We start from the raw sequence: 13,212 nt of genomic DNA, 5'->3' as shown, positions 1-13,212 counted from the left end.
CTTGCTTGACCACTGAGTAGCATTATACAATTGAGGTTGCTGTGAGCTAGGCTGATGCCACGGCACTCTAGCCCAGGCAACACAGTGAGACTCTGTCTCAAAAAAAAAAAAAAAAATAGAAAAGTTAGTTTGGCACCATGGTGCACACCTGTAGTGCCAGCTACTCAGGAGGCTGAGGCAGGAGGATGACTTGAGCCCAGGAGTGTGAGGTTGCGGTGAGCTATGATGACGCCACTGCACTCTACCTGGGGCGACAGAACAAGACTGTCTCAAAAAAAAAAGAGGGGGGGGAGACGGTAAAATTTTATGTTATGTGGTTTTTACCACAATTAAAAAAATTTTTTTAGGCCTGGCGCGGTGGCTCACGCCTGTAATCCTAGCACTCTGGGAGGCCAAGGCGGGTGGATCGCTCAAGGTCAGGAGTTCGAGACCAGCCTGAGCAAGAGCGAGACCCCGTCTCTACTAAAAAATAGAAAGAAATTATCTGGATAATTAAAAATGTATATATATATAAATTAGCCGGGCATGGTGGCACATGCCTGTAGCCCCAGCTACTCGGGAGGCTGAGGCAGAAGGATCACTTGAGCCCAGGAGTCTGAGGTTGCTGTGAGCTAGGCTGATGCCATGGCACTCTAGCCCGGGCAACTCTGTCTCAAAAAAAAAAAAAAAATTTTTTTAAACACAAAAACACACAAAAAAACAAGAGCCAGGAGTCTAAAACAGTGCACCTATCCTGGTATCTCTAGCACTACGCCCTGTGAGAACTTTCTACCTTGGAGTCACCATGAGCACTGTTTAGGGTCATGCTCAGGGAAACAAGGAACACTCCTTTCTTGATGGCACAAATGCTACTGTACTCAGTGGGCACGCTTCAGATCCTACTCACTCTTGGGGAAGTCTGCCTCCAAGTCTTGCCCAGGCTCATCCAAGACATTGGCCATCTTGACAGCCATGGCCAGGACATCATCTCGAGCTGGCCCAAACAGGTCGCAGTCCTCCAGAAGTCCCTCTGCACTCTGGTTGCTCACAAGATCTGGGAGGCAGAGAAGTTGCCTCAGTGGCCGCAGCTCCTGCAGAGCACCCTCACAGGCTCTCAGGGGCTGATCCCAACTATCCTCCCACTCCACTAGGCACCAAGATCACCAATCTCTACCCCCTCAGGCAGAGACAGACTGGTAGCACCCTGTCTCCCTCATCGCTACCATCCATGGCATACCACAAAGGTCAGATGAGGCCTTGTCTAACTCCTCAGCCTCTGCAATCATTTCTGCCATAGCCAGGATGTCAGCCTCCAAGGGGTTGGAAGGGATCTTCACCTTCAGCTCCTCAATGGTCTCCACAATCTTGTCTGTGCTCTCCAAGGTAGTGGGCAAGAACATGGGCACAGGCACCTGGATGCACAAATGCCAAGAATCATACCAGCAGATGAGAAGGACAGCTGATGAGATTAAGGGGAAGGGGTGGGTTTCACACCTCAAAGGGTGAAGGAGGACCTAGCCGAGCAGGGCAGGGAAACTTACCGGGATAGGCATTGAGAAAGGCACCGGGACTTTCTGGCAGTACAGATGCATAGGCACTGGCACAAAGATGGGCACTGGGATGGGCAGCACAATCACCTGTGGCTTCCACTCTTCTGCTCACAAGAAAGGGGTCTTCTCAGAGCCCCTGCTAAACCAGTCACATCTGACCCAGGACCTGATGCTTGCTTGTCACCCCCAAAAGCTCTAACATGTGCTCAGTGTCACAAAATTGCCCTTGAACCGAAGGTTGAAAGACAACTCTGTGATTTTAGGACAACCATATGCATGATGCTTCAGCCACCTAAGAAATCCCCTTGCCCAGCTCCTGGACACAGGGCTGGAGGCCTAGGACTGTGGAACACAGCCGGCGGTGTCTAGGTACCCTAGCTCACCTGTCTGACTCCCTTTGGACTTCATCTCCACCTTGCAGGAGACTCCTCGATTCTGCATCAGCGGCTTACACATGGCAGCTTTGTTTTTGCGGGGTGTTGCTGGGGGTGGTGGGGGTGGAGGAGGGGTGGGAGCAGTTGGAGCTGATCGGGTCTTCACAGGGATCTGCAGAGACAAAGGAACCTTAGTGCCCTGAACTACAGTACCTTCCTCCAAGATTATCCTCCCCCTTGGCTTTTGCCCTGACCTTGCCCAAATTCTCATTTTCCTCTGGGATCCTCACTGTGTTGCTGTTCTCCACTTTGGTTTGAGAGGGTGTCTGGGGCTTTGACTCAGGAGACTGACCTGTAGATCAAAACAAATGAATGCTCTCATCTGAGGAACTAGCTCTCCATTTTCCTCACTCCTGTTCCAGGAGAGCTTCATTAAGAGGTACACCAAACATACATGGGAAGTCTGGGATTTCCCCTCCTTGCCATCCCAAGTCTAGTCTTCTCTAGGCCCCAGCAACGGTGGCCAAGAAGATTCTTTGTTCCTGGCTGCCAAGAAGAATGCAACATTACATCTTCCCCAAAACCCTACAATTTGAGACCTTCCATTTAGATGACCCCCAGGAGTTTGGTATCCCTGGAGTTGCGGAGGGGCCGCAGTAACATTCTAGAAACAACAACAGTCTTCAGTCTCACTAACAGTAGAGCTTATGCTGACATGTCCTTGTCTCAGAAAACTAACCACAACGCCCATCCTATCTCGATAGGTCCCTACTACCTAAAAATAGATCCTTTATTGAAAATCAGTAGAATCTAATTCCAAGATGCTTTCAACAAGAGTCCCCCCTGGTACTCGCAGGGATCAGAAGCTAAAAGAGAGCACAGTTACCAGGAGCTCTGGCCAGGGATGAGGTGAATGCATGGAAGAAGAAGAAAGGAGCTGGGCCTGGGCCTAGGCCAGCTCCAAAAGAGTGTGCCTCCTGCCCCAGAACTCACTGTTCAGGAGGCTCTCGGGCCCACTCTGGGTGTCCAAGTTGGGTTGGTTCTGCTGGCTGTAGAAGCGCAGCAGACACTGTTGGTTGCAGAAATGACGGATCTGCCCACGCCAGTGAATGGTCTCCAGCAGCTTCCCCTGACGTTTACAGGCGTGGCACCGGGCAGCCTGAAGGTGTCAAACAGGATGGTCAGATCTGCCTCCCTAAAATGTGCTGGGCCCTTTCCCCTGGGATAAGCTACGCTCCCCCTGTTGAAGATTGGGCCAGCTTGTTGACTGAAGATTGGCTCCCCTCCCTGGAGATCCGCCCACACCCTGATCTCACTACAACAGCCCCGCTCCCTGCAGCCCTCTTTCCCTCCTTGCTAATGTGCCAACCCTCCTTACCTTGCAGTACCACAGCAGGTACTTGCTCTTACAGTCCTCACTGCAAAAGTCCCAGGTGCTGCCATCCAGTTGCTCAGTGACTCCACGCTGGCAGGTCTGGGAGCAGTAAGTACAAGTGATACAGCACAAGCCCAGCTTCTTAGTGAAGTCCTGTTTGTAGAGCAGCACACAGCCTAGAAAGATGGGAAGAGGGAAAAAGAGTCCAGAGACACACAGATACCCAAGGACATGAGATCCAACCTTTTCAAGGTGCTACACTTGAAACCTCTCTCTAAACAGCGCTCTGTGCCCAAAACCTTAGGATAGATGGGGGTAGAACATCTTGAGCAGAAGGCCCTGCCCCATGGACCACTTTCCAAGCCTCCCTCCCTTCTTGGCCGTCCTTCCAGGTCTTCTGCCCCTTCCCCATTTCCTTACCTTCACTGCAGAAGCTTTTCTCTACCCCGCTGAATCGGAGTTTCTCATGCAGGAGTTTCTCCTGCCGACAATGTTCACACTGGGACACCACACCCCGAAGCCGCTTGAAGTCCTCACAGCAATCACGGCAGCAGAACTGGAACACCTGGTCCTGAGGTGGGGGCACAGGGCGGGGAGGACAGAGCTGTGACATCTGGACCTGGCGGGAGCCAAGTGGAAGGACCCCTTCAGACAGATGTCTAGTCACATAGCAAGATGTGGGTGGGGATAGGGGTCTTACCTGCCAGTCCAAGACCTCAGGCTTGCCACTGAAGAGGCTATGGCAGTAGTGACAGCTCAGGTGAATGCCCCCCTCAGGGCTTGTGCGCTGGAGGGAAGGAAGACAAGTAAGGGAGGGGCAAGATGTGTGCAGTGGTGGCAGGGAAGGGGAGTCAGGCTTGTTCTTTGCTCTGCCCAGGCCTACCTACCCCAATTCTCCTACCCTCTCTGTGTCGCCACACCCTTTTATCCCTGGTCCAGGGTCTGGAGTACCTGGAACTTGGTCCAGCAGCTGGGGCTGCAGAACTGGTACACTGTGCGGTCAACCTTGTTGTAGTAACAGGGGTCAGAGAGGCTGCGGCGGCAGAAGCTGCAGGGTCGGGGAGGGCCTGGGGCATAGAAAGAAAGAGAAAGAGAGAGGGGGAAAGAGAAAGAAAGGAGAGATAGAGAGGGAGGGAGGGGGCAAGGGGAGAGGGAGAGAGGGAGAGAGAGAGGGCACATAGAAGGTGTAAGGCAGTGCAGAGATGGAACAGAAAATCCACGGGAAGATGTGGTTGGGGCTGAGGTCGGGCAGCAGGGATTACTTTAGAAGAGGGGAGTATGGGAGGCAGAAGGAAGGCCAGCAGGGGTCTCAGAGAAGAGGGCTTTGCACCTACCAGTGAGCCCTGCCTGCTTCACTTTGTAAGAGGTGGTACAGCACAGGGAACAGAACAAGCTGGTCTTGCCATTACGATCCACATGTGATAGCATCTCAAAGTTCTTACACAGGGTCTTGCACCAGACACATGGGTACACACGTGTGTTTTTCTGTGAGGATGGGGAAGGAGAGGCTGAGGCTGGATTTGTCCCTTCACTTTTATTTTTTAAATTTTTTAAACATGAAATATTTCAGGCATACAAAAAAGTATAGATGATGAGATAACAAACACCTGTGTATCCACCAGCCAGCTTCAAAAATAAAACATAACAGATACAATTGAAACCCCCTTTATTTGTTTTATTTCTCCCAGCCCTCGACCCATCAGGCACCTTTATTTATCACCCAAGAACCACACCCCCTCCACAGCCCTCTAATGCACTACTCCCTCGGCCCCACCTTCTTGTACGCCCCCAAGCAGGTTGTGTTGCAGAACCGCTTTTGTTGGCCCTCGTGGAAGAGGAGCTCGGGGCCAGGGCTCCCGGTCTTGGTGTAGATGTAAGCCCCGCACTGGTCACAACAGTTGGTTTTCAGTCCCTTGTTGGCCCGGAATTTGGAGAAGCAAGAATCGCTGCAGAGCCGGTGCACCACGCTGCCATTGCTGACCTCATGCAGGACCTGCCACACACACACATACCCTGAGCTAGGGCCTGGCCACCACCGCCCACCCGAATGCAAGGACAGCCTCCCACCTCACCCTAGACCTTCACAGCAGACAGTGGGCCCAGAGACCCCCCAACCTGCACATCAGGCTGCCGACTTGATGGTGAGGTCCTGGGAGGCCAGCTGCATACATCCTGGAGAAGCTCTATCCTTGAATATGCTCCCTCATGATGGCTGCCTTTCCTCCCACTCCCCTTTTCCACAGGGCCTGGCCCCTGCAGCCCCAGGATCGGAGGGGCAGGTCAGGGCTGGCCAGGCTCTGCAAATCAGCCCCCACCGAGTGTCCTCACCTCTCCAGTCTTCTGGCATATGCTGCAGCGAGTGGCATCGGCAGGATCCCCAGACTGGGGGATTGGGCGCTGCTGCTGGGCCTCATACAAGGAGAGACAGACGGACGTGCAGAACTCATGGAAAGAGCCGCCTGAACCAGTCTGCGCCACAACTGAGTCCTTGGTGTTCCAGATCTCCCTAGAGGTGGGAACAGATGTGAATATTTACTCAGGACCACCCTCTCATTTCATCAGCTTCCACCCTTCCTCTGGGATCAGTGACCACAGAGCCAAATACTCTGACGCTCCCTAAATTGCTCTCTCCCAGCTCCATTCTGCTAAGTTCTTACCAATACAGTCGCTGTCTTACCCGCACTCCCGCCCTGATCCCTGACCCCCAGCCCAGGACCCTCACGCACTTCTTGCAGAAGGTGCAGGTCTTTTTGCCCGAGGGCTTCTTGGAGAAAGTGGTGAGACAGGATGAAGAGCAAAAGAGCTGAGGCAGCCCCTTGCGCTGATAGGCCGTCTGCCCCTTCTGCAGCGGCGTCCGGCAATGCGCGCAAGTCATCTTGGTGCCAACTGCAGAACGCCCAGCCCTTTGTGCCACGCTTGAGCGTAGGGACATGCGAGGAGAGCGTCGGGGCCGGAATGGCACAAAGTCCTCATCATTGGGGTCATCTACCATGGCATCAGAATCCTCATCTGACACTGGAACTGAGGAAGTTAGGGGGCAAGGGGGCATGAGAAAAGGTCTCCAGCCATCCCATGACCAATAGTTGAGTCCCTACCCTGGGATCTCTGTTGTTCTGGCCTTTACAACCCCCCCCACCCCCGTTACACTGGTATCTTAAGCCACTGGTGCCTCCTTGGTTACTCTGTAATCTCCCAGGGAGGGGATGGGAGGGGCTCTAGTGAGAAGATTCAGGGACAGGGATGGCATAGCTGAAACAGGAAACTCTCCATTCTCACTGCTCTTCTTTTCAATTTCCCCCCACTGTCCCTGGTTCCCATGCTGACCCATAGGGGAGGAGACAGGCACTTCACGCTCTGCATGGAGCGGGACTATAGGAGTTGGAAGACCCACGCCCTGCTACATCCCACTTTCCGCTCTTCTCTGCACCCAGAATTCCCAAGTCACACTTCCTCAAGTCCTACTTACTGCTCTCAGTGGAATCCACAACCTCGGGTTTGGGAGGCTCTGCTCTCCTAACGCGCTCGCTTCTCTTCTGTACCTTGGAAACATGGGGAGGGAGGAAAGCTGACACCAGGGGCAGGCTAACGCCAGTACGGGGTTTGGGGGTGGGAATAGGTGATAGGAGGGGGAAGGGAGAGTGGGGACCCTTGGCCCGACCCTTAGGAGGAGGGGAGAAAAGGAGGCTGGCCTTTCTCCTTAAGAAGCAGTAGACACAAGAGCTCCCTCCCTCCTCCTAACTCTCCTTACACACACTCTCCACAGAGCAACATCTGGGAGGGAAAATGAAGGGTCTGTCCTTCCCAGAGCTATAGGGGGAACCAGACTGCTCCCAATCCCCTCCCTGCCTCACCCTCTCAGGCGGCTTCTCACTGGCCTTCCCAGTCAGGCCGTCTCCTGCAAAGGAAGCAAAAGGCAGCCTAAATGTTGAGCCTGCCCTCACCACCCCCTCCCTGGCCCAGCCCCCGCCTCCATTCCTGGGGAAGAACTTACTCAAAACTGAAAGGGAAAACGCAAGTGCCTGTGGCTTCTTGGGGCCCCTCTCAGGGTTACCTCAGGCTCTGCACTAAGGGGGAGGGGGCGTGCAGCTATTCTGCACACAGAAAATAATTCTACCTTTCCCACCAGCTTTCTGTCCTAATCCTCAGGAGGTAAGGAAACAGGTAACATACCTTTCATGGAGAATTTATATTTTGCCAACAAAAAACAAACATAACCACCCAAAGGTAGCAAGAGGAAAAGGAAGCATCAATGTATAGGTAGGTTCCCCTGGACTCGGGTGGTTATATAAGTCCCAAGACCCTGGTCACAGCCTGGGAGAGGCACACCACTAGGCAGAACAGGGGAGAAACCAGAGCCCCTCAAGTTTAGGCTGTCCTCCCCCATCAGAGAATGGATCCTAGACCCTGCATTTCCACCATTCCCCTGAAATTATGCTGTTGGGGGCTCCTAGTTACCAGAACCTAGTTACCATTCAACAAACCCAGAAACCCCACTCCCATCTGGAACCAAAAAGCTGGAAAGATCTTAGAACCAAGAAGCCTAGTGTACTCCCCCAAATCCTGAAGGAAGGACCCTGGCACCAAAAGCCCACTGGGGTAATAAAAAGGGAAGCTCTCCCACCAAATTCATTCCTCCCAGCCCACTCCCTGAAACCTCACCCCATTCCTCCCCCATAGCCCCTGTGCTGCCCCCTACTCCTACTTTCATTAATCTCCATTGACACACACGCCCACTCCTCCCTCCCAAACCCCAACTCCTTTCCCACACACATCCCTACTCTTATCGCTCCACCCTCCTCCTCCTCCCCCCTACTTCCCAAAGCTCATAGCCACCTCTCCTTACCCTCACCCTCTACCCAGCTTTGATTTTCCAGATAATTAGACAACCTACCTGGCAAGGAAGGATGTGCAGGGGGGCTAGAGCCCCTGGATTTGGTCTGAGAATTGTTGATTCCATCCCCCAGAGTCTCTCCCACTGAAGGGCTAGGGGGGCCATTTGGGCTCTGTGGCTGCCCTTGGGGAAGCTCCTCCTCCTGCCCAGGAGAGCCCCTTCTCGTGGTAGCTATGGAGGTGGTCTCCTCCTCTTCAATGTGGGGGGACTGCAGGGTTATTGGAGAATCTGGAGCCAAAGGCTCTAGCAGCTCCTCAGGTGAAGAGGGATTTGCCCCAGCCCCTGGGTCAGGTGGCACCACCTCAGGGGTCTGGCCCCCTGGTCCAGGCTCTAGGGTCTGATCCCCTGCATCCCATGCAAGGGTCCCTTCAGGACCATGGTCCACCTCTGGGGGAGAGGGGGCTTTATAGAGCAGCCCCCCCAGCCCCAGTAGCTCAGTGGCTCCATCCAGGACTCCAGGGTCTTTTTCCAGGCCAGCAGGGGTATCAAGCAGGTCCAGGCCTCCCGAGGATGGAGAAGGGCCAGGGGGGGCCCATCCTCGAGTTGGGGCAGTCTGGGATTCCAGTAGATCCTCTCCAAATTCCATGTCTACTGGAAGGTCTCCAGCCAGGGGCTTCTCTGGCAGAGTCAATGGGTCAAATGGACTGGGGAAATCACTGGGGTCCATGAAGATGGCTGGATATGGGCTGCAGATTAGGGGTAGAAGGGGGCAGTAGAGGTGGTCTTAGCCAGAATCCCTTCTTATACAGGCTCTGGGACACACCCCATCATCCACTTGGATTTCTCATGAACAGCCCCCCACCACCACCAACCGACAAGCATTTCCACAGGCTTTAGTCCTATGACCACTCCCCCCCATACAGCGTCCCCTGTGGGGAGAGGCGCTCCCCCACCCTGGCCCAGTGCCCACACTCGCCAGGCAGTCGGTCCTTCCACCGCCCACCCCCCCAACTGTAACTCCCAGTTCCCCTCCCCCTTTACCTTTCACCCCCCCCAACTCGAGCTGAACGCCCCCTTAGAGACTCCTAGGGCCGTCGCCACCGGAGTCTTTCCCGCCCCCGCGATCTCAGTTTCTATTCCCTCCCCACTCCCCTAAAGCCCCCCAGCTCCCCAGTCTTCACCCGCCCTGTCTGGCCCCCCCCCCCCTCCGCGTTGTAGGGTCTTCCCTCAGCCCTTCCCCCGCCCCCACAAACTGCCCTTCCAAACCCCTTCCCCGCTAGTTACCTTTCGGGATCCTGCACTTCCTTAGCTCCGTCGCCCTTTCCTATTGCTCCCCCAGTCCTCCCTTCTGTTGTCCACCCCCCACCCCAGGCATTTACAGGAAGACATTTTGGAGCTACGATCTCTCCCCAGACCCCCCTCCCGGCTACTGCGAGATTCTGCCTGCAGGTTCGGTTCTGCTAGATCAGGCCCGACCCCTACCTGCGGCAGGGTTAGTGTAACGGCTACAAGCTTAGAACTGCAGACAGCGACGGCCCCGCGCTCCTTCTCCACCTCCCTCCCTAGCAACCGGGACAGGGGTCGCGGCCCCTTTAAATGGCAGCGCCGCTCGCAGCGCCCAGCGCTCTGCACCAGGCGGGCGGGCGGCGCCAGCAACCAATCCCATTGGCTGGCTCGAGGAGGGGGCTCGCGAGACAGCGCCGGCCCCCGGCGCGAGACTCCCAGCCCAGTGGCCGCCTGGAAATTGCGGAGTGGAGTATAGTCATTGGAGATGGAGCGTGAGCCCCCGCCCGGGGCCCCGTTAGTTGAGCAGGAAAAGATAGCCTCTGGAGCTTTGAAGCCCGCCCCCAGGAAAGGCGGCGTCCCCTTTCCACCAAAGGGCCGCGTACACGAACCCACAAAAAACACAGACCTACGCACCTGCTTCCCTTACCTGGCTGCACAGTCTGGCCCCCGTCAACACCCGTGCCCGCCCTACCTCCTGGAGCCCACTCTACCCGTGATCCCCTCCTCTCATTCAAATGGTTCCCGGTCCCCTCCCCCTCCCCGTGTCTCTTCGCTTCCCACTCGTGTTCAACCCCCCGGCGCCCGCCCCCCTCAACAGTCCCTACCTACGCCATGCAGCAGGAGCCTGCCAAGATTACCCTCCCCCATCCCCACCTCTCTGGGGCCCGCCCCCTGGGAGACTGTTAGGGTAGTGAGTGACAGCGGAGGATGGGGGAAGGCAGGGACCCAGCCCTCACGTGCCCCTCCTCCCCTTGTCTGCAGCTTCGGGCCCCCCTAACCAGTCTGAGAGTCATAGTTATGGGGTGCCTTAAGCTTGGTCACTAGCCACCTGGGGAGGGTTAAATGGCTCTGGCTTACTGACAACGCCTATGCAGTAACCCTTACTGCTTGATGACCCCCAAACCAAGTCTTGCAAAGCCACCCCCCCCACACACACACACACACACACTCTCCCAACGGTCTTAGGGTAAGTTCTGGGACCTTCTCCCTGAGTCTTCCTGCAGGAGCTCCCTGCATTATCTCTTGAGTAGTTTTCCTCCCGCGCCAGGGCCGATAGCTCACTCGCGCTCTCGCGCTCTGTCTTCCTTCCTCCCTCCCTCCCTCTTTCTGTCCTTGTCCATCTGTCTCTCTCTTCTCCCTCTCTTTCTCTCTCCCCCTGTCTCTTTTTGTCTCCATCTCTGTGTCTCTGCTGCTCGTACGCACGAGCACGCACGCGCGCTAACACATTCATGCTCCCCCTCCTGGATGGTCCTTAGCGTGTGGGTGTGGCTGAGGTTAGGGCTAGAGAAGTGGAGTAGGGGTAGGTGGCACTAGTTCTGGGCCTGCTGGCTTTTAAAAATGTGTGTTAGGATCCAATCCCAAGTCCTCCTTATAGTTAGAGTACTTTACAATCCCAGCTCCCCATGTTCCCACTCCAGCCCTAAGTGCTGCAGAGCATTTAGTAGCTGGATACTAGAGGTGGCTCAGGCTGTAAGGAAGTCCCCGTTAGGAACGTGAAGGTTTTGTGTGCAGTGCCTACTCTAGCCTGCTTCTTTGATCTCTGGCCTTTCCTCCTTCCTACACGAAGCCTTTACTAACCTTGTAGTTCTCGGGAGTTTTACCCTCCTTTTTCTCACTCACTTTCCCAGAAACCTTATCCTTCCTAGCTTGCCACATGGCCTTGAAGTTATCTTTGCTCTCTTCTATATACAGAGATAAAAGCAAGAGTTTTTTCCCTTTTAGATTTCCCAAACCCAGCTTTCTCTTTATCTTAACCAGTATTCTGTGTACCTATCTCTCACCTTCTGTTTATTTCTATCCTTGTACCTCCCCTTTGCATTTTCTGCTTGTTCTGTCTCAGTTGAGCCTCCTAGTTCTTTGGTATTGTCTGCCCTCCTCAACACGTGCTTGGATCCTTGGCTGCTGTGGTTGTGGAGGGTGCCTGGTCACTAGCTTTCCAGTTGAGGGAAGACAGTCTAAGGGGGTAAATGTGTATTATTAATTCTAGAAGCAGTGTGGTGGCATAAGAGTGGGTTCTAGGCCGGGCACGGTGGCTCACGCCTGTAATCCTAGCACTCTGGGAGGCCGAGGCGGGCGGATCATTTGAGCTCAGGAGTTCGAGACCAGCCTGAGCAAGAGCGAGACCCCGTCTCTACTAAAAATAGAAAGAAATTAATCGGACAACTAAAAATATATAGAAAAAAAATTAGCCGGGCATGGTGGCGCATGCCTGTAGTCCCAGCTACTCGGGAGGCTGAGACAGTAGGATCGCTTGAGCCCAGGAGTTTGAGGTTGCTGTGAGCTAGGATGACGCCACGGCACTCACTCTAGCCAGGGCAACACAGTGAGACTCTGTCTCAAAAAAAAAAAAAGAGTGGGTTCTGGAGTCAGACCAGATTTCTAATCTCAACTCTGCTTACCCTTTAGCCGGGTGACTTTGGACAAGTAACTTAAGTCACTGAGCCTTTGTTTTTTCATCTTTAAAGCAGAGATAAGAAAAAAATCTAAATGTCCAATAATAGGGGATTGGTTAAATCAATTTTGGTTATATTCATACAATGGGTGTAGTCATTAACAGCCATATTTTTAAAAAAGTAATCACAGGGAGCACAGAGGATTTCTAGGATAGTGAAACTACTTTGCATGATACTTTAACAGTGAATGCATTTCAGTATACATTTGTTCAAACCTATAGAATGTGCAACACCAAGAGCGACTGCTATTGTAAACTGCGGGCTTTGGTTAGTGATGATGTGTCAATGTCGGTTCACTGATTGTAAAAAAATTTACCACTCTGGTCAGGATGTTGCTAGTCTGCAGGGGGAGCTGTGCCTACATGGGGGCAAAGGGTATATGGGAAATCTCTGTACCTACCTGTCAGTTTTGCTGTGAACCTAAAACTTCTCTAAAAATATCCTTATTTAAAAAAATTAAAACTCATAGAATGTACAACACCAAAAGGGAACCCTTATGTAAACTATGGGCTTTGGTTGATAATAGTGGGTCAATGTAAGTCCATCATTGTAACAAATTTACCAGTCTGGTACAGGATGTTCACAGTCTTCCAGGCTGTGCCTGTGTGAGGGCAGGGAGTTTACGTACATGCGAACTCTTGTTTACTTTTAGCTCAGTTTTGCTGTGAACCCAAAACTGCCCAAAAATAAAGTCTATTGAAATAAAAACTTATTGCAAAGATGTGGAAACAACCCAAGTGCCCATCAATACATGAGTGGATTAATAAAATGTGGTACATGTATACCAGGGAGTTCTACTCAGCCACAAAAACAATGGCGATCTAGCACCTCTTGTATTATCCTGGATAGAGCTGGAGCCCATTCTACTAAGTGAAGTATCCCAAGAACGGAAAAACAAGTACCACATGTACTCACCACGAAATTGTTATTAACTGATCAACACTTAAGTGCACATATAGTAACAACATTCACCAGGTGTTGGGCAGGTGGGAGGGTGGAGGAGGGGATGGGTACATACACACACTTAATAGTTGCAGTGCACACCCTTTGGGGGATGGACACGCTTGAAGCTCTGACTCGGGTGGGGCAAGGGCAATATATGTAACCTGAACATTTGTGCCCCCATAATATGCTGAAATAAAAA

General features: G+C 53.3%; 1 protein-coding gene across 2 annotated transcripts in view; it reads right to left on the bottom strand.

The window, feature by feature from the left end:
- The window catches only part of ZMYM3 (zinc finger, MYM-type 3), a 16,652-nt gene extending 6,884 nt beyond the window's left edge, over positions 1-9,768 (bottom strand). Inside the window, exons 1-18 of one of the 2 annotated variants that reach the window (XM_012643304.1) lie at positions 9,592-9,768; positions 8,170-8,855; positions 7,130-7,173; positions 6,745-6,817; positions 6,005-6,299; positions 5,607-5,784; positions 5,053-5,271; positions 4,613-4,763; positions 4,230-4,345; positions 3,979-4,065; positions 3,699-3,849; positions 3,282-3,454; positions 2,897-3,062; positions 2,158-2,255; positions 1,913-2,075; positions 1,521-1,633; positions 1,217-1,391; positions 887-1,033 (exon numbers count right to left, since the gene is read on the bottom strand). In XM_012643304.1, the coding sequence (XP_012498758.1) occupies positions 887-1,033; positions 1,217-1,391; positions 1,521-1,633; positions 1,913-2,075; positions 2,158-2,255; positions 2,897-3,062; positions 3,282-3,454; positions 3,699-3,849; positions 3,979-4,065; positions 4,230-4,345; positions 4,613-4,763; positions 5,053-5,271; positions 5,607-5,784; positions 6,005-6,299; positions 6,745-6,817; positions 7,130-7,173; positions 8,170-8,836 (3,016 nt within the window). In that variant the 5' untranslated portion in view covers positions 8,837-8,855; positions 9,592-9,768. The remainder of the gene's footprint in view (positions 1-886; positions 1,034-1,216; positions 1,392-1,520; positions 1,634-1,912; positions 2,076-2,157; positions 2,256-2,896; positions 3,063-3,281; positions 3,455-3,698; positions 3,850-3,978; positions 4,066-4,229; positions 4,346-4,612; positions 4,764-5,052; positions 5,272-5,606; positions 5,785-6,004; positions 6,300-6,744; positions 6,818-7,129; positions 7,174-8,169; positions 8,856-9,591) is intronic. The other variant, XM_012643310.1, reaches the window with a different exon arrangement.
- Between the last annotated feature and the right edge of the window lie 3,444 nt (positions 9,769-13,212).

Source organism: Propithecus coquereli, unplaced genomic scaffold (assembly GCF_000956105.1).
Source record: "Propithecus coquereli isolate 6110/MARCELLA unplaced genomic scaffold, Pcoq_1.0 Scaffold101, whole genome shotgun sequence".
In the NCBI taxonomy this organism is placed as follows: Eukaryota; Metazoa; Chordata; class Mammalia; order Primates; family Indriidae; genus Propithecus; species Propithecus coquereli.
The sequence above is the reverse complement of the archived record's forward strand: the minus strand, read 5'-3'. Positions and strand labels throughout refer to the sequence as shown.